Source organism: Trichogramma pretiosum, unplaced genomic scaffold (assembly GCF_000599845.2).
Source record: "Trichogramma pretiosum strain Unisexual culture from Peru unplaced genomic scaffold, Tpre_2.0 scaffold44, whole genome shotgun sequence".
Taxonomy (NCBI): Eukaryota; Metazoa; Arthropoda; class Insecta; order Hymenoptera; family Trichogrammatidae; genus Trichogramma; species Trichogramma pretiosum.
In genome coordinates, this window is record NW_019641632.1 from 1,100,042 (window position 1) to 1,126,287 (window position 26,246).

Consider the following 26,246-nt stretch of genomic DNA (forward strand, 5'->3'; position numbering starts at 1 on the left):
TTTTACAATCTTAAATGATAATCAATGGGGGCCAGTAATTCTCTTGGATCTCGTGCAGGATTTGCGGGGTACGTGGACAGTTCTAAAAGTGTTTTGGTCACTTGAAGAGAAAAAAACATTTTTATATGAATAGAATATTAATTTAAAATAATTTTATTTTCTAATGAAAAATAAAAAGTTCCAGATATATTGATGGTATACTGTGGTCAGTTTTAATTAGAACTTCCACGACTCGTCAACTATTAAGCATTAAGAAAGATATATATTGTAAATTTATATATGTTATACATAAATGTGTAGAAGAAAATTTTTTTTATCAAAACTTAAAGTACAGTAATAGTAAAGGCATTATCCCGCTAGAATCATTATATTTTTGTTTTATTTACATATCATATGCGTAAGAGCTAAGTATATTCGCAAACGTTCCCAAGCTACAAAATACAACGAAAAGGTTGCAATTTTTATTTTAATAGCAATTAGCTCCATCAGGTCTATTATCAGGCGTAAAATACTGTAAATATGAATGAAATTTGCTAGATAGCTTCGCAAGAAAACCTAGTAGAATTTTTGAAATTCTGCACATTGAATAAACGTTTCTAAACGACGAGAAGTTTACGAAAAATAACGTTTTCACTATTAAAATTATATAATAGAATTTTATGAACTAAAATTTACTGTTTTAAATTTGGTTTTGCCACGAGAAAAATAGTTGTGCATAGAGAGCCAGTGTCGACAAATCATTTTGTTTATATAATTAATATATATATAGCTCTGAATAAGCATGTTGACAACGCAAAACGTTTCAAATAAAACCAATATCTTGAGCAGATTTGAAATGACTAGAGTAATGAATATATTAACATGTAAACTTATCTCTTAATTGAAAAAATCGATTATATCTATACGTTGTATAATAATTTGTATTTTATATCTATATATACATTATATCGGGCATCTAGAAAAATATTCTATGGACGCATGTTTACTACGACTATTAAAAGTAATATGGCTTCAATTTTATTGCGAAGATAAAATATATATGATGGTTGAATATTTTAGGTGATATTATCTATACTTCTATGATTGGTACTATTATGTTTACAATTGTCATATTATTAATGTATCCGGCAGGGTTATGATAATTAAATTCTTATATAAAGACAAATATATATTATAATTATTTTATTTCTATCCTATGTTTATTTATCTAATCAAATTATGTAAGAAAAAATGCTGTATTTATAAAATTGGTGACTTTAGATTTTTTTTAACTTCTCAATCAATTACAATTGAACCTTCTATTTAATCTATTGAAATCATTCATATGTCTCAAATGTCTAAAATCATAACTGATTAATTATGATTAATAATCTTATTTTAATTTTTTTGTAGCGCTAAGACTACAAAACCTGGTGAACTTATAACTATCACTTACTTTTTACTACTTTTATCCTTTTTTTGCGATATTGATTTTTGTGACGATGAGCTTTTTTTACTTGAAGAAATTGAAGAGGAAGTTGACATCGAATCAGATATAGATTTGTGGACGAGGGAAAATGGAAGAAGAACCGAATGAGATGAGATGCGGCTAGTTTTTAATTTACTATTTTTTCCGTCATTTCCATCAATTATTGGTTGATTGACTATTTTCTGTGATGACGATAACGAGGAAAGAGTTGATGGAAGTTTACCTGTTGACCCAACGGTCCATATTTGTTCTCCTCTTGGAACATCCGTTATAGGATTAGATCTAGTTTCATACGTTGTAAAGTACGAATCAGGTCCTGTATACAACGTTTTTGATTCAGGTCTCTGACTAACGATTTCATACTGAATCGGAGAAGTATTCAAGTCCCGTGTAAAGTATATACCATCATTTAATAAAGTACTTGGAGAATCTTGTGTTTCTTCAATTACAATTTCAAATTGGTCAGGCTTTTCAAGTGTTTGATACTGTTGGCTTTTTGTAACTTGATTATTGTTTGTAAGTGAATGTATGGGTTTGCTGAGCGAAGATTCAGACTTATCTTTTGATAAAACATGAACTAACAATGATGATTTAGGTCTATCATAAGAATTTTGATTTAAAGTGTTCATGCTACCAGAAGAATCATAACCTGAACTACGTAATACATCAATATTAATTGGTATTTCTACGAAATCAGCTGAATTTTTACGTGGATTATCATTCATAATAGATTCACTAAGCTTTTTAATGAGAATCGAAGAAGTTTGTGGTGAATTTTCATTAACTAATTTTATACTTGGCATTGGTCCGTAAGATTGTGGTACAGTTTGATGTATTGTTTTTTGAGTTAATATGCTAGATGAAGAAGATAACTTTCCTGTATGAATAATACTAGATTGTGATGGTCCTGAGTTAGGTTTGTTATTGTATAAAAATTTTATATCTTGAGATGAAATATTTGGCTCGATAAGATGCCTTTGTGTTTGATCATCTTCGACCTCTTGCTCTGGAAAATAAGGTTCCATATACATCGGTGTTTCTTCAGCATTTCTCGAAATTTTAAGATCATTATCATATACTTCAGGATTAAAAGAATGTATCGTTTTTGGTTTCAAGGGATCAACTGCATAATTAGAAACTTCGATGGGATTAACAAAATGGAATTCATATTCAAGCGGATAATCGCTCTGTGTTGGTACTGTCAACATATCAGGTGACTTATCAATGCTCGTTGGTACTTGTATACTATCCTCTGGGGTGTATTCCATATGGTTAACACTAGAGATATCGCTCTTCATATCCGGCGAATGAATGAAAACTTGTTTTTGTGGTAAATTTAATCCGTTGAAAATTGGTTTACTATTAAGACTTTCAGATTTAGAAAGAACTTGGTGTCTAAGTTCTATGGGTTGACTAAAATGCGATTGGTGTTGATGGGAAAGATAAGGTTTGGATGAAACTTGATACAAATTATGTTTCGGCTTAAACGGAACATTTCCATTGTATGAAGCATAATTTAAACCAACTCTCGGAATATCGTCTACATTCTCTAAAGAATAAGTATAACGTTGGCTAAGTAAAACTGGATCTTCTGGTGAGCCAGGCTCTTCAAGTAACGTTTCTGGACTCGCTGGCTGTGTTGGGACCAAATGAGGATACTGCATACGTTCTGTACTGAAAGGTGTTGGTTCTTCGTCCCTCAGGATATATTCTATATTGCTTGGTACATCGCTTTCGACCTCGGGTGAATAAACTACATATTCCGGTGAGCCAGGCTCTTCATGTGACGTTTCTGGACTCGCCGGCTCAAGAATATATTGGTCTGGTTCTGTGGGCTCTGTATCGTATGTTTTGGGTTCATGATGGTAACCCGGCTGTGTTGGGACCTCATGATATTGTGGCATTGGTTCCTTATAAACAGGTGTTGGTTCTTCTTTCCTCGGAATATATTTTACATCGCTTGGTACATCGCTTCCAATCTCCGGTGAATAAACAACATATTCCGGTGAGCCAGGCTCTTCATATCGAGTTTCTTGACTCGCTGGCTCAACGATATATTGGTCTGGTACCGTAGGCTCCATAGTGTAAGTTTTAGGAACATTATGGTATTCCAGCTTTGTTGGGACCTCATGATATTGTGGTATTGGTTCCTCATGAACAGGTGTTGCTTGTTCTTCCCTCGGAATATATTTTACATCGCTAGGTACATCGCTTTCGACCTCGGGTGAATAAACTACATCTTTCGGTGAGCCAGGCTCTTCATGTGACGTTTCTGGACTCGCCGGCTCAAGGACATATTGGTCTGGTACCGTAGGCTCTGTATCGTATGTTTTGGGTTCATGATGGTAACCCGGCTGTGTTGGGACCTCATGATATTGTGGTATTGGTTCCTCATGAACAGGTGTTGCTTGTTCTTCCCTCGGAATATATTTTACATCGTTCGGTACATCGCTTTTTACCTCAGGTGAATAAACTACATCTTCCGGTGAGCCAGGCTCTTCATATGAAAATTCTTGACTCGCAGGCTTAATTATATTCTGCTCTGGCTCCGTAGATTCGGAATATATTTCTGGCATATCATAATTGTCTTGTTGATCCAGTGTCTTATACGTAATTTTCGGCGAATCTTTGGACGCGGATGAAGGAATTATACTATCCGTTGACGGTTCTGTATCGTCTTTTTTCGGCACGTTACTGTTGATTTCAGGCACTGAAATAACATCTGATTTCGGTGTTTTAGATCCCATGACCTTTGGTTCTTTATATACATGTCCTGGCTTTTCTGGCTTTAAAATTGTAAATTTGGGTTCCGAAGATTTAGTAATATGAGCTGGTTGAACATGAAGATTATTTCTTTCAGATGGTACTGTATGGACTACATGGTTTGGCTGATGTTTTCCAAGTTTTAAAAAGTTTCCATTTCTAGAGGGAGATTGTTCAAGAACATTTGGAACTCTGCTATTAGCCACAGGAGCATGAACGACGTCTTGTTTCGATGAGTAAAGTTCTTGATCGAACGGTGATTCATGAACTACTTCTTCTGGTAACATAGACTCTTCATATGGGGCTTCTGGACTCGATGGCTCAATTACATACCGCTCTGGTTCAGTGGGTTCTGATGTGTATGTTATTGGTTCAAGATGGTAATCCGGATGAGTAGGGACCTCATGAGAATATGGCGTTGGTTCTTTGTTATCGGGCATTGGTTCTTCTTCTCTCGGGATATACTCTACATCACTTGGTACATCACTGCCGATTTCTGGTGAATAATTTAGTTCTTCAGGAGAGCCTGGTTCTTCATATGGAGTTTCTGGACTCGATGGTTCGATTACATACTGCTTTGGTTCGTTGGGTTCCGATGTGTAAGTTATTGGTTCATCATGGTAATCCGGGTGAGTAGGGACGTCATGAGAATATAGCGTAGGTTCTTTGCTATCAGGCATTGGTTCTTCTTCTCTCGGGATATACTCTACGTCGCTTGGTACATCGCTGCCGATTTTCGGTGAATAAACTACTTCTTCTGGTGAGCCCAGTTCTTCATATGGAGTTTCTGGACTCGATGGTTCGATTACATACTGCTCTGGTTCGTTGGGTTCCGATGTGTATGTTGTGGGTTCATGATGGTAATCCGGGTGAGTAGGGACCTCATGCGAATATGGCGTAGGTTCTTTGCTATCGGGCATTGGTTCTTCTTCTCTCGGGATAGAGTCTACGTCGCTTGGTACATCGCTGCCGATTTCTGGTGAATAAACTTCTTCTTCTGGTGAGCCTTGAGTTTCTGGACTCGCAGGCTCAATTACATACTTTTCCGTTTGGCTATGCTCCGTGGTATATGTTTCAGGTCCATGATGGTATATCACTTCTCGCCTTGGCGACTCTGGCTCATTAAGTGGTGATGTTTCTTTTTCTTTTTCTGGATTTTCTGGCTTTGTTACATTATATACTGTCTCGGTTGGTTCGGTGTATGTTTCTGGCACATATTTGTACTCAATTGGTAGTTCATATAAATCTGGTATGTGCTTCTGACTGTCCGCATAAATTCCATTTTCTGGTACGTATTTAGTCTCATCAACACTCTCAATATCGCTATTCATACGTGGATGATAAATAAGATTGTACTTTGGTGACTTCAGTCCTTCGACGTTTTGTTTCGGTATTATGTGTTTCGGCACATTGTTGCCAATTACTTGATGTTTTTGATCAGGGGATTTCTTAATATGTACTTGGCTTTCGTGAGGATTATTAGGTTTAGATAGTACCTTGTGCATACTTTGATTTGGCTGGTATTTTGGAATCATTGGTTCATATACAGAATATTCTGGCTCACCTTGTGAATCATGATATTCTTCAATCGGTACTACACTCGCTGATGTTGGTGCATCCTTATTTGGTGTCATTTTATTTTTTCTTGATATATTGTTTTCGACATTTGGATAATGAACTACTAGTTGCTTTGGTAATACTGGTTTTTTGTATTCGAATTCTGGGCTCGCTGGCTCAACAAAATATTCTACCTGTTCGGTTGGTTTTGTAGAATATGATTTTGGTACGTTATAATATTCTTTTTTTGTAGGTACCTCATATGTATCTGGAATAGTTTTCTTACTAATCCGTGTTTGTTCATCTCCACTAGGTATATATTTCGTATACTTCGGTACGTCATTTCCGGTCCTTGGATAATGAATTACTTTTTGCTCTTGTGTCCCTGGACTTACTGGCTTAACAATATATTCTAGTGGTTCAGCTGGCTTTGTATAATATGTTTCAGGCACATAATGATATTCTGATTTAGTTGGTACCTCATCGGAATATGGCATGGGCTCCTTGCGAGCTGGTTTCAGAAAATCTTCATTTGGTATGTATTTAGCTTCAATAGGTATGTCGCTTTGAATCCCTTGATATTGATAATTCAAATTTTTTTCTGATGAATCAGTACTTTCTTGAATCGATGGTTCGTAAGTTGGTGATTCTATTTGTTGATATATTTTTTCTTCTGACTCATCTGAAATATTGTTATTTATATTTGATTCAAAATTATCAGGCTCAGAGTAAGGGAATTCGTCACTGAATGATTCCTCGGTTTCTTGAGACGGATAAACTTCATCGAACTCATTCAAATCTGGTTCACCAGAATAATCTTCTGGATTTACTCCGTGAATTAATGACTTAATTTTTATCTTATAATAATGGTTTTCATCATAAGATTTACTTGTCTTCTCTGGCTTATTTATGATATTTATTGTGTTAGCATGTTTAGATCCATGATGTCCTTGTCTTTCTTCTTTTATGTCCTGGGGTTTATGTTCTGATTTAGAAAGAAACGGCTTTGTCGCATCTTCTACCGGCTTTGTTTCTTTCAAGTGATGAGTTATTATTTTATACGGATGAGAAGATTTTAGTTTGTAATTTTTCACTTCATCTGAATTTGTAGATGGATAAGATAATTCCTGATTTATTTGGTAAATTTTGTTTTCGTGCAATACATGTGAAGGTTCAATCGTCATCTGTAATGGTTTGGTTAGTTTATGTTGATGATGCATTACCTCATAATTATTTTCTAACCTTTCGGAAGCGTAACTTTCTTCTTGCCTAGCATGTTTCTGATGAACAAGTTTTGATAAAGTCTTATCATCGTATAATTTGGGTGAATCAATAAATTCGATTGTACTGGTTACTGTTTTTTGTGTTGAATCATCATTGTATGGATATTTTGATGAATATTTATATAATATTCGTTGGTCCGGAAATTCATTTATCTGATTTTTACGATATTGAGGGAACATCTCATCATAGTTTGGAATCTCGTTACTTCCACTTTTTTTAAAGAATTTATACTCCAGTGGCTTTTCTAATAATGGATTGTATTTTTCATCATAGTTTTGTATTGGAATCGTCAGTAATTTTTTTGATTCGTAATCTCCAGGTAAAGTCTCTCCAAATATTTTATATGAGTCAGGTTCTTCTAATTCTTTTTGGGAAATTACATATTCCAAAGTATTCATTTCAGGTACCCCACTGAAAGACTGTGATGTTACATACGTAGTTACATGACTTTTCGCGTCAGATGGTATTAATTTTGACATATGATGAATTGATTTCTCGCGTTTTTCTAAATTATAATCGGACCGTTCTTCAGAAGGTGCTTCACCGTGTTTCAACAAAATCTTTAATCCATTCAAAACCTTAGATGAATCCTTATCGTCGTAAATATTATCTGTACCTATTGGATTTTCTATAGATTTTAAAGTACTCGAATGTTTATCTTTATTTCCTATCGATTCAATTTGTAAAACGTGTTTACTTGGCTGTAAACTTAAATACTTATCATTTCTGTAAATACCATCTTGATCCGTGTTTGATTGAAGCAAATTGATTGCACTATTACTTGATTTTTCACTTGATTTTAAACCATTTGTTAACGAAAATTGTTCCTTATAACTTGGAGTAAGTTTTACAACGCCGGTTAAACCACCATGCTCTTGGTAAGGCGAACTTTTGCTATGTAGCTGTAAAAATATTTTCGTTGACATATTTGTTTAATTGGTACAACCGTGCAGTGTCATTCTCAAACCAGCCCTTTAATGTTATAAAAAAATATTGTATTCTTACCACGGAAGAATGAACAGCAGTTGCTGCTGTTGTTGACAATATTGCCAATATTACTATTCCCATTGCCGCAGCAACGTGAATCATGAAGATTCGTTCCATCTATATTCACAAATTAAATTCAATATTGTATGAAACGAATTAAAAACAGATTTAAGCACAGTAAAAATATTTAGCTCAGCGATTGTTTGAAATAAATCAATATAATAATCAACGGTAAATCAATGTACAAACGTATCAAAAATTATTTTCGCGGCTGATCTTATTTTTCAATCATAATAGAACACTTTGCTGAACTAAATAACTCGACCGTTCCGTTGCCATTGATATTTTCACTATTTAACACCATTCATATTTCACATAAAACACAATAGCTTCAAACCTTTTTAAGAAAAGTGAACATGCGCTCGTGATTCTACGTGCTCCGTAAATATCAAGTAAGCTTGAACAATTGTCCTAAAAAACAGACTGACTGAAATATTTATGGACTTGCACTTGGTCGAAGATATTTGCGAATTTAATCCCACGAACGAGACTTTGCATAGTAATTAATAGTCGGTTCGTGGTGTTGAGTAAAAATTTATTCATATTGCGCATTTTTCACTGGAAGTTTGCGCATTGTTCTAATTAAATTTTCAAAAATATTATGCAAGATCACATAACATCTCGTACATTAATTTCCACTTAAATGTTGGAAAACCATTTCTCAAAAATACTTCGATTTACGTCAAAAAAATTCTTTACTACAAAACCAAAAACGTAATTGATGTTCTACGAAATTTTCCAAATTACTTTTCTCGCCTGATTCCTTGTCCTTATAACTATTAATATTTTTAAAATAAATTAACTTTCTCTTCTTTAATAATACATGACAGATCTTCGTACAGAAGAGAAAACGTCGATTTTACGCTCTGTGCATGTTCACTGATAATAAATTTTAGCAAGATTTTGGTTCATTTACTGGTATGAGCTATCAATTAATTCAGCTATAGACGTGATTATAAATGAAAAATGTACTATATAAATCGCCCTTTTTAATACAAGTTTCCATACAATAACCAAGAAGCAATTAGCAACGCAGATGCATTTAACATTTTTTTTTCTTAACATTGCAACAATAGCAAAATAGTTTTATCTATAACTCGATAATACCAAAAGCATCAGGCAACATAGTGAAATATTATACCATTCGTAAATGCTTCATTAGATACACATTATAAGACGCAAAGATTTCAAGGTTGGCTGAAAAAAATTCAATTACGCTAATAATTATACCTCCCATGAACTCTGCACGGATAAACTCCCACATTAGCGTCTCGTACGAGCATCCAATGCGATCCATCTTTCTACCTTCGTAAGTGTACGAACACATTATACTCTGCGCCACTCGATCGTCCATTTAATCTGACGGAAGAAGGCTTTAACAGATTGGGGCAACGCTTGGCAATAATAATCGGTACTTCCGAGAGCGCGCGTAACTTTACGATCTCGTTAAATATTTATATGTAACATATCAAATATTTAACCCTTTAAGATCTCCGTGATATATATTTACATTCAACTTGATGATTTGTGTATCTTAGCCAAATATCGTTTCGTACGAATTATATATAGTAATTTCCAAAATTAGTTATTAATGAAGTAATGTATCGTCAGTCGACTTTATTTTAAATAAAATTAATTAATGAATTAATTTATGTCAATTTGACACCGCTCGCCATATTGTACGTGTTGATCGTTTAAATTACTTAAGTCACTCAAAACTTTATCGGAAGTTCTTTTCAATAATGGATCATTTTTTCATACTTTTCAAAAAGAATTTCAAATGTGCGCTTCATAAATTCGAACACACATGGGCTGCGTGGGCAACCTCACAACTACAACTTTATGGAAGCGTATATACCACTGCGTGTGTAGCTCTATACATACATGTTTTTAGCTAGGAAAATGAAAATCGAGTGAAAAGTTATCTGGGTTGCGTGATCGCGCGACGTTGCGCCAAGCCTCGAGCTCGAGTCGATGGAATTTCGGAGCTCGTGCGCGTCGATCGGCAAGTTCGACCGGAGACAGCTTGCAGATCGAGACGCTGCTTGTTTTTTATCAATGTATGAGCGTAAGGCAAGAATGTGACTTTTATCGAACATGGAAGTGTTCGAGGATTGACTTTATTTCTTACTCCGATCGGTACATGTACGTGTAAAGTAACGCGCCAATTGGCATTTTACAAAGACGTCGCGTCTCGGTTGCCACGCAGGCGCAAAAAAAGCGCAATGCTCGGCTAGTCGAGTTAATTTGCGAGTGTCGCGCGGACAAATATTTGCAGTCTGAAAAGGAGTATACTTTTTACAACGATAACGCCTCGCTGGACTTTGAAATAATTAAGTTAGCGATGTCCGAGTTTCATCTAATCAGCTCTCTCGAGGACTTGCGTCGACCCGAATTATTCCTTTGAAAAAAAAAAAAAAAAAAAAAAAAAAAAGGTTCGTTTAATGAAGACAAGATTTTTCGACGCACAAGGGCGCGCCACGCAGCCTTTTCGTCATTGCTCCGATCGATCATCTCTCGCGATCTAACGCACAAATTTTCCGACGGCGCCGTGTATTCGCAATCTAAGCGCGCGCGCGTTATAATTATCCGCTCGTATAATTTCACCTACGCGCGCGTGCCTCGTATCGGCCGGGCGCGCGCGATATCCTTCACCTCGACGCGGCGCGCACGTGAGTACGAAGTAGGAGAAAAATCTTTATCGGCCGATAAGTCAAACGTCATCGCGCCTATCGCCCATTACGTGCACGCGTTTACGCTCGGGCGCGCGCGCGCGTTTAAGTCGTAAAATTCAATAACCGCGAGACTGTGCGCGGTGCAGTGTGCGAACACGATCCCGCATACATATAATACAGCAATATCGTGCGAGTAGGTACGTATACAGGCCCTGCGCTGCGCGCGCCCGAGCTGCGATGTGCGTTATGGGGTACCATATACATCCGAGTTATAACGCGCCGCAATTATAGGTGACGGGTAAATTAATATCTCTCTCGCTTTTCTCCGCGGGACCGGGGCCTCGATATGTTTATACATATTGTATATAGTATATATAAAACGGAGGAATTGGAGATCTTGTGCCGACGCGAGCGCGCGCGAGACGATATTCTTTATAACTCACTCGTGGCACAGAGAGAGAGAGAGCTTTCTGGGGCCCCGCAAAGTAATTATACCCGTGTATACCTACTAGCTTTAGAGAGAGAGAGAGAGAGAGGGGGGAGGAAAGTTTCTTCGTTTTATTTTTCGGATCTATACACCCTGTGCGCGCGCGAGTTTATTTGACCGATCTCTATACCGAGGCAGCTCTCGCGTTATATTTTGAGATTGCACCTGCGCGCGCGCGCGTGAATGATTATGAACGATTTAAGCCGCGCGTGAGTATCGAGGAGAGAGAGAGCGAGAGAGGTGTATACGTGCGATATGTATGCTGCATGCGAACGAAATTATTGGCGCCGTTTTCTATATGTACGATACGTTCGTGTTGGCGATTAGTTTCTGAAAATGAGCTTGAACATTTTTGAACAACAAACGCGTGTCGAGAGGAAAAATATTACGTTTTGAAATTTAGCCTCGGTGCTAATTCGCTCATTCGCGTAGTGCGAGTGAGGTAATGCACCGTAGTCCTACAGTTTAAATATTTAATCAACAAATCGATTAATTAAAATGTGTAAAGTATAACACACTATAGTAGAGTAACGAGGGAACGACGAGACAAGTAAATTTAAATGCCTGCGACGACTTTCTGCAATACATTTTCGTATGACGGGTTGCCTACAAGGCTTCGACATCGAATCCTTCGCTTTCGAATGCCATGGTGGCTCAGATTCTCAACGGCCTCCGTGGCGCAATTGGCTAGCGCGTTCGGCTGTTAACCGAAAGGTTGGTGGTTCGAGCCCACCCGGGGGCGTTTATTTTGGCCATTTTTACCAAGGCCAGTTCGAATATATCTTTTACATTTTTTGGTCCTTGGTCCTCGGTACAGTTTTCAGTGTTCAAAAGCTTTGAAGTGACGCAGAAAGACAAAGTGCGTTAAGAACTTAAGTTTTAACAGTTTGTGAAAATAGGGGTGGGTGTATAACAATCCGAAAAATCGTAGTATCCAACTTTTGAACGGACCAGAGCAACTTCTCTACGTTAAAGTATCATATTCAAATCGAGTTTTCCGTCTGTTGTAATTCAATACGGATCGCATTTTTCACCGCAACGTCATGAACGTTCGTATCTGTAATAGATACCAAAAGCATGACACAGAATTAATATGCAAGTTTGACACGAACACAAATGACGTTCCCCAACATACGATGATTGTTTCATTGGCGACAATATGTCTCTTTATCAAGTCGTTCGAGTTTAGAGTTTTTCATTGGTACACGCGTGAAACGTCTGCCCAAGCATTTCCCAGTAATACAGTAGCTCACTAGCGTCTTCTGTGTTTTTTCCATTTTTTTCGTTGAACTGACAGTCATTCACGATCAGGTAAAAACCAGGTTTGGGTCTGATTTCAAAATTCGTTGAAAATGATGAAAAAAGTGAAAGTTCTGTCGTGTTATATCGATATTTGACAAATATCAAATACATCTTTATTTTTCATAATCACTTCTGTAATTTCTCAATATTTGATTTATCAAAGAATCAACGACGAAACTTAAATAATTACGTGGCGTATTTTTTATCGATAATAATGTAATGTTTACCAACATCTGGGAACTTCTTGACCGAGTGATGAAAGTCGCTAACCCACCTAACCGATGAGTTCAAGACTAACGAATAAAAACAACGCGAGTAAATTCGTCAAAATACCACTTCGTTGGTGTTGAAATCTTTTTTAAATAACCAATACACCATTAAAAACGATAATTAGCTAGGAGAAAATAATCATGATTCAGCGGGTCATCCGTATAGAAAGCTAAAAATGTTTCGAGCTCGCTGCAACGCGCGAATAAACGTATTTGACGATATTCCTTCGATCTCGAGTCGAAAGTCGCCGCGAGACTCCAAAGTCACGTGTGTAAAAATAAACCAAACCTGTTTCCGAGCGAGATTTCTAAACAACCGAATGCTTTTGTCTAAATCTGTCCACGCTGCGAGCGAGACAGCGAATTGAAGCACGAGTATATATATCTTTTGCATTATAGGATGGATATCGCGTGACAATCTCGAAAAGCGATATCGTTATTTCCCAGCTGTTTTTCACGCCCACTCGACGCCGCGACGCTCTCGATCGATCGCGCGTGAAAATTTGCGCGCGAATGCGCGTTATTAGAAACGATAACAACAACGACACGTGTGCGTTTTTTGCGTTTATAATCTTCTCTCGCGCAGCGGCAAATGGCCAAATCTTTGCCCCCGCCCCAATTAAAACGCATATACATTACCAATTCTATACACAGTTATATCATTATAACGTATGATATTTGCACATGCGTGCCACGAGCTCGCGCGCGCAGAAGTGGCAAAAAGAAAGTCACGCGATGTATGCGCGCGCGACACGAGCCCCGACTAGAATACAATACAAAGTATCACGCGCGCATATAATAACAAAATAAAAGTCGCGGAGCGTCGAGAAAAAACAACATTGCGGACGCAGTGAGAGGAGGTGGGGGAAGCGCGTCCGCAACAACCCCACGCACGTGTGCTGCTGCATCGCCCACACTGCATAAGTTTGCAATCATCCTCTATGCATGCCCCGCGTGTACGAAAAAAATTTTTATCAGCTTCCGAGTATGCTGAGACATCGTCGTCGCGCCAACGGTAATGGGTCTATCCATCTATCTCTCAGTAATATAAATACGAAATGTGCAGTACTGCATAAAGGTATATATAGGCGCGTTTTATATTCGCGCACACGTTTGCAATGTAATAATACCTATATATACACAGTAAGAGCACACGGCGCATCGTCATCGTCGCAGCAGCGGCGGCGGCAGTTGTAGCACCACCACCACCCGACACCACCACCACCACCACCACCAACCACCACTACTACTATACTACCACCTCGATTCTTCTTCAATTGTTCGAAGCGATACTTTTTTGTCGATCTGCAGCAGCAGCAGAGCCAGAGAGAAAGAGAGCAGCAGCTCGTATCGTCTCGTGTCCGTGCGTGCGATGTGCAATTGAGGTATATATATACCTATACATCGAGCATATATATACAGATTTATATATATAATACCTAGGCCAGGTACCCAGAGTGTACTACACTGCACACAGCTCTCGCCGAGGCACGCGAGAGGGTAATGTTCATTTACTGCGTCATTGGGATTTCGCGCGAGAGCTGACACGACGACGACGACGATTGTGACAAAAACAACAACGGGGCGGGCTCTGCTGCAAGGAGAGCTGCTGCCGAGTTTCGCGGTGTGACTCATTTTTTTGATATAACAGTGCATCCATAAATTCGCAGTAGCAGCTTTCGTGTCATCGCGTGTATTCATATATGCGTGCCGTGTCGTTCGCGTGCTTTAAAAGGAGGCCCGAGCTTTTTATGGAGTGCCCCTTCGTCGTGCAGTCGTATACGGCGCGTTAAAAGCCGCTGTGACATATATACATACAGCAATATCAAAACGCGGAGCGCGGCGACGGCGGCGGCGACGACAGCTCTAATACGGTGCGTGTTTTCGTGTGTCCGTCTGTGGTGGTGGTGTGTTGTGTTGTATTATGTATATAAACATTACATCAGCTGCGCTTGGGTCTCGTTTTTAAACGTAACACAATATATATAATATAATATATACGCATACACGTCAGCTCAAACGGTTCATCGCATACAGTACAGTGTCATTGGTGAGTGTGAGTGTGTATACAGCAACAAACGTGAAGAGCCGCGCTATCGCGCATCGTCTGCGAATTTTTTTTTCTGCATGTTTATATACCGAGCGGAGCAGGCATATACTCGGTGTATACGAGACACATACAGATATATAGCCCTGAAGCAGGCGAGACAGAGAAAGAGAGAGGAAAGAGCGAGACGGAGCGAGGAGAGGCAACGCGGGTAGGAGGAAAGAGACCTACTGGCTCATCATCATGGCGAATCAAGACACCGAACCGATGTCACGTTTGCTCAAGCTCGCCAAAAAGTTCAACTGCTTCTACCTCTCCGGTGAGTTATTTGATTTTCGCCTCGGGGTAGCCACCACTGCCCCGAACGCTGCCGCGACAGATTTTATCGATTTCGCATTTTTGCGTGTACACACGATGACGACCATGACACATAATATGAGAGACCGAGATACACACACGGACGCGACTCTTTTGTTTTCGAAAAATCCCCCCCAATAAATAATGCCAACGCTGGACTCGTATTACTGTGTTGATTATTGATTTGTCATTTTCAAGACGGATATCCGTCGTATGCTGGGCTTACTGTTTTTTTTGTATCGTCGACACGATGCCCTCACAAATGCTCGAAGCGGATTTCAAATTTTTAGACATCGACCGAAATTATTTTCGACGGTTGAGACTTTGTTATAACGAATAATTGGATAAATTATCAAATTAACGATTTGGTTTTTATTTAGTTTACTTGATCAAGGCTAATACTAGAAAGTAAAAATAGTAGTTTGACACTGTCTGTGTAAGTGCCTTATGCACTTGGCCTCAGTCCAGAAATTTATATTTGCAGTAATTTTCATCCTATTATTTGCTTGTATTGAAAATTCCTCCGACATTATGTTATTCATTTAATTCTTTACTAATCATTTAAATGCATCAGGTCTACATGCTGGGGACTGCAGAGCATTTGTTGTCGATGGACAACAAATTGGACTTGTCAGACCTGATGTGATGAAAGAACTTTTGAATCATCCACAAGTAAAATCAATTATGATACATTTCTGTGGAATGTTCAACAAAATGATTTATTCAAATTTTTTTTATTTTAGGTATTTCAAGTTCATCCAGAATATGTCCAACTCAACCCGGCCTTTAGAGACTACAATGAAAGAAGTGCAAAAGTTGAAGAAGTTCTTCGAGAATGGAGAGGGGGTGACAAATTTGTTGCATTGCATGGCTGGAGGGAAGAATATTATGATGTACGAGCTCAATTCAATACTCCACCATTGTTCAAAATGGACCGTTCAGCAACATGTAATTCATTGACTTTTAATTTATGAAGATTTAAAAATATTTTATACAATATTTAAAAATTTTTTATGATATAGCTCTTTTTGGAATTCGAAAATATGGTGTGGATATAAATGGATACGTAATAGATCCTGTAAAAGGATTATCAATATGGTTACAAAAACGAAGTCCAAAAAAACAAACATGGCCAAGCTTCTGGGACAATTGTGTCAGTGGAGGACTAAGTGTAGGCTTTGGCATTCATGAAACTGCAATCAAAGAAGCTGCTGAAGAAGCTGGAATACCAAATCACTTACTAACCAAATTAAAAAGTGGAGGATGCATATCAATATTCTTTGAAAGTAACCGAGGGCTATTTCCAAACACAGAATTTGTATTCGACTTAGAACTTCCATTAGACTTTGTACCCACTAATAACGATGGTGAAGTTGAGACTTTTGAACTACTGCCTGTTAGTGAATGTCTTGAAAGGATTCTTTCATCTAATTTTAAGACTACATCTGTTCCAGTTTCATTAGACTTTTTTATTCGACATGGTGTCATAACACCAGAAAATGGTAAGAAACAAGCAAAATAATTAAAATTTTATAAATAATATTTCATTAAAAAAAAATTTAATTTTTTATTTACAGAGCCAAATTTTATTCAAATTATGGAATTGTTACATGTACCATTGCAAACAATGTATAATCAACCTCATAGGAAGCACAAAATTTCTACCAATGGTGAAACAAACAGTTTAGGACGAATTTAAATGATTCAAATGTAGGTATTTTCAATTTTAAAACATCACAATTTTTAAGAAATAATAAGGCATTCTTATTATTTTTCCATATAATTTTATTTTCAGTTCTTTCTATTAAATAAATAATATTAATAGTTGTCTTAAATTTTTAATTTCAAATTGAGTGAACATATTTTAATAGTCTGAGTTTTTGTTTAATGTTGTATTTGCACAATTACATGTTAATATGTATATTTATTTATAAACTATTTATTAATGTAACATTCTGTTACTTAAATCTAAAATGAACTTCTGAGAATATTTGCAAAAAAAATTTGCCAAGGAGAGCAAATCAAAACTAAATCAAAATTTCTTGGCATATGATGAAACTAATAATTGCCTCTGAAAATCAACGCAACGTATTCATGTTGAGTTTAAAATGAAAGCTTTGATTAACTAAATTTCCTTGAATATATTCTGAAAAAATTGTCATTCAAAGGGACTATATTATACTTCGCGCAAGATTTGTGTTTCAAATTATGGAAAAACGACAATAATGTGAGTTTAGACATTAGTCAAGTATTATCATGGCATTCCAACTGTATTTGTGAAGAAATATTGTCAAAAAAAATTGCAAATGAAATTATTTTTATATTAATTTGAAAATATGATGATGAAATATATTCTTTTTTGTAAATATTTTGAAAATTGTAAAAATTAAAATTTTACCGTTGCAAACTAAAAAGTTTGTATAATTATTGAATAATTTTTGGATTTCATAAACTTTGAAATTGCTCATTAAATATAAAACCTCATTTTTGTAGTATGATACGTTCGTAATAATTGAATTATATTGTTCAATAAATGAGATTATTTTATAACTCGTTCTGTGACGTTGAGATCTTGAAATTAAGCTATGACCATTTTTATGAGCACAAAAATATTTTTCGATCCCAAGTTAATGCATTTTATGCAATACTTATATTTAAAACAAGATCCTTCCGAATCGTTCTATTCCGAAGCAAAAAGCACTAACACGTATATTGCAAATATTATGAATGTTTATAATCAAAACTTTTGGAGATACTAAGTGCATTCCCAGTATTATTATTTAGGGACAATTAATGTGTTGTTCTATTTGAATTAAATTATCTAAAATGTTAACTTGAAATTTTGTGAAATCGTGCTCCATGTAAATTTTGATGTAAATTGTATATTGGTATTTTAATTTTTAATAAAAAGTCTTTGGTGTACAAGGCAGATACTTACGAATGAGCAATTATGTATTTAACAGACCACTGTGAGCTTAGAAATAAATTTATTATATTTATTTTTAGTAAGCTCAATGATTAATTATGGTTGGCCATTTTTATAATGAAATTCATAAAAATAGCCGTCTACAAAATTGTCTTGTTCTTTCAGATTTTGAGTACTTATAAATAAAAGTTATTGCAATAACTGTAAAGGTCAATTTTTCGTAATCTTTTTATAAGCTACAGAGTAACTTTTTTATATTTATTAAAACTTAAAAAGAAAAAGGAAAAGAAACGTTAAAAAGAACGAGATGAATCCATTAGTATATTCAGTACTATTTGCTGATAACAACGTGTTCTAAAAATGCGACTTTTCTGAATTTATGTATCGACACGATGTTGTAAAATACAGTTTTATTACATTTATCATTGAAATATCTTGTTACGTGCTTCAGAAATAATTTAAATGCGTATTTCGTACGGTACACAAAGAAAAAAATTACAAAAAGTTTGTATAATTACTATTAACCAATATTCATGTATTTAATTGAATGTTGATATTATGACCTTAATTTTTAGTACTTAAATTTATCGCAAAATCTACAAATATCCTAATTATACTGATACTTATAAACTTTAACAACTTAATCTCTTCAAATTAAATTAAAACTTGGTAAAATTTCCAAATAATTTCGGAGTAAAAAATCTCAAATATACGCAACAAATCATGAAAAATAAAAAATATATTCGCATATGATTTCTTTTGATTTATGCAACTGAAAAATAATTATGGTGCTATTATTAAAGTATTATGAATTCAGCTATAATTATTTTCCGTACGTGAAAAGTTATGACTTAGTGAAGATGATTATGACAAGCATTACAAATGAATACTATAACATATAGAAAATCAAGAGTGTAAAAGCATGTATTTAAAGTTTTCTTAATATTCATTTAAAATGAAAGTGTTTGTAATTAGACGAAAAGAGTATTAGATTAATTAAAAAAGACTTATTATTACAATCGTAATGAAGCAATTTGCACTATTTATAATACAAGTGATCCTTAGGTGATTTAAAAATATATAAAAAAATTTTGAAAATTCATTGTTGTATTGATAACTCACCTATGTAATAAATATATTAGGAATGTTAGTTATAATTTATTAATTTACAAGAAAAATTTTTAATGACATGTACTCCAATATATATGTGTATATTTACATGTATGTATACATATATATGGGTCAAAATAATACTTTTTTACAAAACCGTGCGCACGTATGTCACCGATCTTGACGCGCTTTTGGTATGTTATAGTACATGGTAAAAAGGTCCCAAAAAAAAATTTTTAGACCCCCTCCCCCCTCCTACCCCCCACTTCCGGTATAAACGTCCATTTTCGATCTATATTTTTTCTGAGGACATGAAGCAAGTAAAAAATCTGAAAAAATTCATAAAAATACTTTTCCACAATCCAAACAACCTTGAATTTTTTCAGATTTTTTGAGTGCTTCAGGCCTTCAGATAAAATCATTGAAAATTTCAAAAATCGAGATACGGCGGTATGAGCCGATGTAGTACTCGGAAATTTTTTCAGTTATTTTTCGCATTAAAAAACATAACCTCAATTTTTTTCAGATTTTTTCAGATTACCTAACGCACCTTTTGAAGCCAAAAACCGATTTTTTTGACGAAAATAATTTTTTTAGGACAGTACGGAGCCTCGAAAAATCTGAAAAAAATTTTTTCTTGTTTTTTTCATCAAAATACGTAATCTCAAATTTTTTCAGATTTTTTAATTGAAGGCGATAGCTTCTAGGGCCGAAAAATGCTATTTTTAACAAAAAATGGTTCCTAGAACCCGATGGTTCCGGTGAAAAAATTTGAAAATATTTTTTTTGAATTCCTTGTCAAATTTTAATAAATTTTGACCGTTTCAAAAGTTCGATTGAAGCTTCCTAGCTCATTTTAGAGCAGGACAAAGATTAGTGCAAAATATCTGAAGACGTTTCTGAAGACATTAAGGAATGATAAAACTCGTTTGATGCTCTAAAATGAGCTAGGAAGCTTCAATCGAACTTTTGAAACGGTCAAAATTTATTAAAATTTGACAAGGAATTCAAAAAAAATATTTTCAAATTTTTTCACCGGAACCATCGGGTTCTAGGAACCATTTTTTGTTAAAAATAGCATTTTTCGGCCCTAGAAGCTATCGCCTTCAATTAAAAAATCTGAAAAAATTTGAGATTACGTATTTTGATGAAAAAAACAAGAAAAAATTTTTTTCAGATTTTTCGAGGCTCCGTACTGTCCTAAAAAAATTATTTTCGTCAAAAAAATCGGTTTTTGGCTTCAAAAGGTGCGTTAGGTAATCTGAAAAAATCTGAAAAAAATTGAGGTTATGTTTTTTAATGCGAAAAATAACTGAAAAAATTTCCGAGTACTACATCGGCTCATACCGCCGTATCTCGATTTTTGAAATTTTCAATGATTTTATCTGAAGGCCTGAAGCACTCAAAAAATCTGAAAAAATTCAAGGTTGTTTGGATTGTGGAAAAGTATTTTTATGAATTTTTTCAGATTTTTTACTTGCTTCATGTCCTCAGAAAAAATATAGATCGAAAATGGACGTTTATACCGGAAGTGGGGGGTAGGAGGGGGGAGGGGGTCTAAAAATTTTTTTTTGGGACCTTTTTACCATGTACTATAACATACCAAAAGCGCGTCAAGATCGGTGACATACGTGCGCACGGTTTTGTAAAAAAGTATTATTTTGACCCATATATATATCCATGTGATAAAAATAAAAGGCATCGAATTTTATTTACATTGATGTTATACTCCATTTTTTTCTTCTTAACATGACCTTTCACTGCATTAAAAATTTAAAAGCTTCAAATTGTATCTCAAAATGCGAAGAAGAATTAGCTAGTTAGCTAGATTCAAATAATCCAACGATTACTGTCTAATTTTTGTCTTAACGATTTAATTTTCATATCCTCTCACCATAAAAGTTGATTAATTCATATGAGTTATAAAAATAAATGATACAAAATGAATAATTTTTACTGTCATAAAAAACTTTATTATAAAGTATTTGAATAATTTTGTACAATTTATTAACACATTTACAAAATGATTAGATCATTTTATAAGTTGAATTTTTTGTCAATACGACTTAAAAATTTGTTCAAGTTTTCACAGAATCATCTCCTGTTTGATTTTAGCCGCTTTTTTGATAAGCAATCGTTAATATTTAGATGCAACTTGTAATATGTTTAGATAAGTTCATCGACTTACAGATATATGCTGAGTAAATCAATTGAGTAGTAGCAAAACTTTTCACTGGTCTTAATTAACTTAATTTTTGTTCTTATAATTAACAATTACTTAGAGTAGGTTACATAATAAATAAACATATAACTATCGTTCAAGAGTCACATTGTGTCATACAAAATGTTTAAATAAAAAAATTATTTTCAAGCTCCAGTTAGTCGTCGATTTGCAAATAAAATCACACCTTGGAATAACAAACGAGGGCAGTCTCAATAGACATTTAGGCACTGCACATCATACAAGCATCTCCGTTCTCTCGTGAACATACTAATGCAGCATCTTCTTCTTCCTCTTCTTCTTGTTTGAATGATCTATTACCGTTCTCAGTGATTGATTGATTTTTTGAGGGAGTTTCCGTTTTCAATTTTGATTTATCAACAGTAAATTGGAGTGCATTCGCTGCAGGTTTTGTTCTCAAATAGTACATGCCAGTTTTAAGGCCCTGAAAACAGTGATAAATTCATAATTCAGATTTGTTAGAATATCCCAAATATAAAGGAAAATGATTGACTTACAGCCCTCCAACCATAGAAGTGCATGGACGTAAGTTTTTCAGTCGTAGGTTTAGCCATATGTACATTGAGAGATTGAGATTGATCAATGAAAGCTCCTCTATCTGCAGCCATTTTCAAAATAGTCTTTTGGGATATTTCCCAAACAGTCTTATATAGTTGTTTCAGATCGTCGGGTATACGTTCAATATTCTACAACAAATTTTGTTTCAATCATTTCATTATTTTACAGATCTACTTTAAATGTAAAAAGCATCTGAAAATGGAATCATTACCTGTATAGAGCCATTGTTAGCAATAATTTCATTCTTCATGTCTTCATCCCAAAGATCTCTTTCAGTCAAGTCTTTCAAAAGATGAGGATTGACGATTTGGAATTCTCCAGATAAGACTCTTCGTGAATAAATATTACTGGTGTAAGGCTCTATAGATTCGTTATTTCCAAGTATTTGTGCTGTCGATGCAGTAGGCATTGGTGCAAGAAGTAATGAATTTCTCACTCCATATTGAGCAATTTTTGCTTTCAAAGCTGCCCAATCCCAGAGATTTGTAGGAGTCACGTTCCACATGTCATATTGCAAAATCTGGAAGGAATGGAGTTATTTATTTGAAGTTTCTACTTGTTGGTACAGTGATAAATAATAAAAAATACATACTCCCTTGCTGACTGGTGAACCTTCATACGTAGAGTATGGACCTTTTTCTTTGGCAATTTCACAACTGGCTTCTAATGCTCCGTAGTATAAAGTTTCAAAGATTTGAATATTAAGTTTCTGAGCCTCTTCACTCTCGAATGGATATCTCATCAATAAAAATGCATCAGCTAAGCCTTGAACACCAATACCTGAAAAATAAGTCAATAGGTATTAACTCATTCATCTTTTGAATTAATTTCCAAATTATTTTGATACAATTGAAAATTATTTACCAATGGGCCTGTGTCTGAAGTTGGAGTTCTTAGCCTCTTTGATGGGATAGTAATTGATGTCTATTATCCTATCTAAATTTCTGGTAGCAACCTTGGCAACTTCTTTCAATTTCATGAAGTCATATGTGCGTTGATTTGGATTTATTTGGACAAACATATTAACAGCAATTGATGCCAAATTACAAACTGCCACTTCATCAGGTGATGAGTACTGTACAACCTCAGTACATAAATTACTACTTCTGATTGTGCCCAAATTTTGTTGATTGGATTTACGATTACAAGCATCTTTGTATAACATGTATGGTGTTCCAGTTTCTACTTGTGACATCAAAACAGCTGTCCATAAATCACGAGCATCAATTTGTCGTTTGTAACGTTTTTCTTCTTCGTATCTAAATTAAAAAACCACAAATAAGTTAAAATTCTATGATTGTTCAAATAGTTCTATAGAAACTTACTTCATATAAAGCTTGTCAAATTCTTCACCCCATACATCTGGCAAGCCTGGACATTCATGAGGACACATCAAACTCCATTTTCCATTATCAAAGACTCTTTGCATGAATAAATCTGGGATCCACAAAGCATAGAAAAGTTCTCTGGCTCTATGTTCTTCTTTGCCTGCAATTAATTTAGACAAGCAATGCAATATCATTCATTTTACAGCTATTTAATGTTTTGAACTCATGTGACTTTACCTGTATTTTTTTTGAGATCAAGAAATTCAAAAATGTCCGCATGCCAAGGTTCAAGATACATTGCAAAAGCTCCTGGCCTCTTATTACCTCCTTGGTCAACATAGCGTGCTGTGTTATTATACACTCTTAACATAGGAACTAAACCATTAGAAACTCCATTTGTTCCGGCAATTCTTGTACCCTTGGCTCTGATTGTGTGGACACTCAAACCAATGCCTCCAGCAGATTTACTTACTAGAGCACATCTCTTTAATGTGTCATAAATACCTTCAATACTATCTTCAGTCATTGTCAACAAGAAGCAGCTAAAAAATTCAATTCGTATTAGTATGAGACATTGATTTCAAAAATTTCAATTCAACTTACCTTGACATTTGTTGGCGTCCAGTACAAGCTGAGAAAAGTGATGGTGAAGCATGCGTGAAGTAACGCTCTGACATGTAGTTGTATGTTTCAATAACTTTATCAAGATTTTCTTCATGAACAGCAACAGCGACTCTCATGAGCATATGCTGTGGTCTTTCAACAACTTTGCCATTGATTTTCAATAAATAGCTTCTCTCCAATGTTTTAAATCCAAAGTAGTTATATCCAAAATCTCTGTCATAGATAATTGCAGAATTCAATTTATCTTTGTGCTTTTGTATCAGTTCATTATGATGTTTGCTTATCATTGGAATATGTTCTTTGGTGATTGGATCAATCATGTTATGTAAATCATTCATAACATCTGTAAAAGGTAATATTTATCATAAAATTAGCTTAATCTCAAAACTGATTTAAGCACAGATAAGTTATTCAAATCATATGACATACCGCTGAAGCATTTCTTGGTTTCTTTATGTAAATTTGAGATTGCTATTCTAGCAGCTAAAATTGCATAGTCTGCATGTTTTGTAGTCATTGTGGCAGCGGTTTCAGCAGCTAAGTTATCAAGTTCCACAGTTGTAACTCCAGAATAAAGCCCATTGATAACACGGAGAGTAATAGCCGTCTTAAAAATGCCAAACATTCAAAATTATTCTCATAAATATGGTGTGACATGAAACACATATTTTGTAGTTTAAACAATAGAAATAGCTTTATTTATTCAACATTGTTCAACTCACAGGATCGACATAGTCCATTTCCAGTCCATAGCACAGTTTTTGGATTCTCGACGTAATTTTGTCGAAATGGATCTCTTCCTTGTTTCCATCTTAATTAAAATAACACAGTTGAATTAATTATAAAAGTAAACAAAGCCTTAACCGTCAAGTACAATATATTACGTTTAAAAACCACGCATTACGCGAGAGTAGCAGGTTTGCACCATATTACTCAAAAACGATCGGTACGAATTTTTTAATTAAAATGCAAGTATTTTAACTCTATCGCGAAAAAATTTGCACATGTAACTTGAAGCAAAAATTTAATGATAAAAATAGAATAAAATTCAGACTACTTACTTCGCTTGATAACGTACATCTTGTTCTTCTTAACCATTTTGATTGTTTGTCTGTTAATATTAGACAAACGACAAAAGTAATGAAAAAAATCGAAACGGTAAGCAGGAACAATTAGAAAATCCAACGGATCGGCAGAAAAAAATTATCAAAAACTCAGTCAAAATTGGAAAACGAGAACGGCGATAATAGATCTGTGATGTGCGAGGTGCCGCGATCGTCTGATGGGGTTCGCGCGCAAGCGACGATGGCGGTGCGGTTTTTCGCGCCCAAACCATCGAGTGATCACTTGAGATTGGTTGAAGCTCGTTCGAGAGGGTATTTTGTAGGATGTGACGTCAAAACGTTAGACATGTATAATTTGTATAAACACGCACAGACGTGCATCGAGTGTTGTTTATTTTTGGGTCGATGGCTCCTTTTGTCGCTTTACATGACAGCACTTACGGTGCATGAAAATCGAAGTATCTTCTGCTTCGTATCCCGCAGAGGAAAAATGTCGGCTTCCAAGAAAATTCGAATGTCAACATTTCAGCTTTATTGCGTAATTGTTGAAAATCCACAGACATTATTATTATTTGATATTTGAGATTTTGGCGCGGCACTGTAAATGTCATTTAACTTTCACCAAAACGTCAACAAAAAGTGAAAGTAGGAGTTCGTTTGCTTTACAATTTGGAAAAAAGGGTTTACATATTAATCTTAAAACTTATTAGATTTTCTTTAATGATAAAAAGCCAGTATAATTTTATATGTATCATGGAAAAGGTAAACAAACAATAGAGCTGACAACGCGCATGCTCTCGTTTAGAGTAAATTTCAGTAAATGTTATTATTATTATTGTGCTGCTGCGACGTGACTTGTCTCTATTTCAAACGAGCCAGAGAAGTAACGTATTAACGTATATGAAGTTCAAAATACCTATGTTATTCGTGTAACTTCTGAAGTAATGGCCCAAAATGCTTAGAATGATCTGGAATGAATATTTTATATGAGCAGATGTTCTAATACCGTTACAGATGCTATTTTACTTCGAGCACATAAGTTCGTTATGACGCTTCTCAAAATGTTAAGACCCTTTAAATGTAGGCGGGGTCTTTCACAGAAAAAATTTCTTCAAAGTACCATGTCAAATATTAATGG

General features: G+C 35.2%; 3 protein-coding genes and 1 non-coding gene across 4 annotated transcripts; 2 read left to right on the top strand and 2 right to left on the bottom strand.

Annotated features, from left to right (window-relative positions):
* Positions 1–135: 135 nt before the first annotated feature.
* LOC106659999 (titin-like) lies at positions 136–8,522 on the bottom strand. The gene is made up of 3 exons (XM_023459310.1): positions 8,457–8,522; positions 8,078–8,176; positions 136–7,974 (listed from the first exon to the last, which is right to left on the bottom strand). Exons 1-3 carry the CDS (start codon positions 8,475–8,477, stop codon positions 1,432–1,434), a joined length of 6,663 nt encoding a protein of 2,220 aa, XP_023315078.1. The 5' UTR covers positions 8,478–8,522; the 3' UTR covers positions 136–1,431.
* A 3,427-nt stretch (positions 8,523–11,949) lies between these two features.
* Positions 11,950–12,023, top strand: Trnan-guu. Its single transcript has one exon. It is a non-coding gene; the product is annotated as a tRNA-Asn (tRNA).
* Positions 12,024–14,102: 2,079 nt separating this feature from the next.
* LOC106660089 (uncharacterized protein YJR142W) lies at positions 14,103–17,000 on the top strand. The gene is made up of 6 exons (XM_014382928.2): positions 14,103–14,237; positions 14,296–15,218; positions 15,831–15,928; positions 16,000–16,204; positions 16,279–16,758; positions 16,834–17,000. Exons 2-6 carry the CDS (start codon positions 15,143–15,145, stop codon positions 16,953–16,955), a joined length of 981 nt encoding a protein of 326 aa, XP_014238414.1. The 5' UTR covers positions 14,103–14,237; positions 14,296–15,142; the 3' UTR covers positions 16,956–17,000.
* Positions 17,001–21,306: 4,306 nt separating this feature from the next.
* Positions 21,307–25,337, bottom strand: LOC106660205 (ribonucleoside-diphosphate reductase large subunit). Its single transcript, XM_014383109.2, has 11 exons — positions 25,106–25,337; positions 24,767–24,855; positions 24,474–24,651; positions 24,024–24,387; positions 23,658–23,962; positions 23,418–23,580; positions 22,957–23,351; positions 22,685–22,872; positions 22,304–22,612; positions 22,032–22,220; positions 21,307–21,958 (listed from the first exon to the last, which is right to left on the bottom strand). Exons 1-11 carry the CDS (start codon positions 25,140–25,142, stop codon positions 21,737–21,739), a joined length of 2,439 nt encoding a protein of 812 aa, XP_014238595.1. The 5' UTR covers positions 25,143–25,337; the 3' UTR covers positions 21,307–21,736.
* Positions 25,338–26,246: the final 909 nt, after the last annotated feature.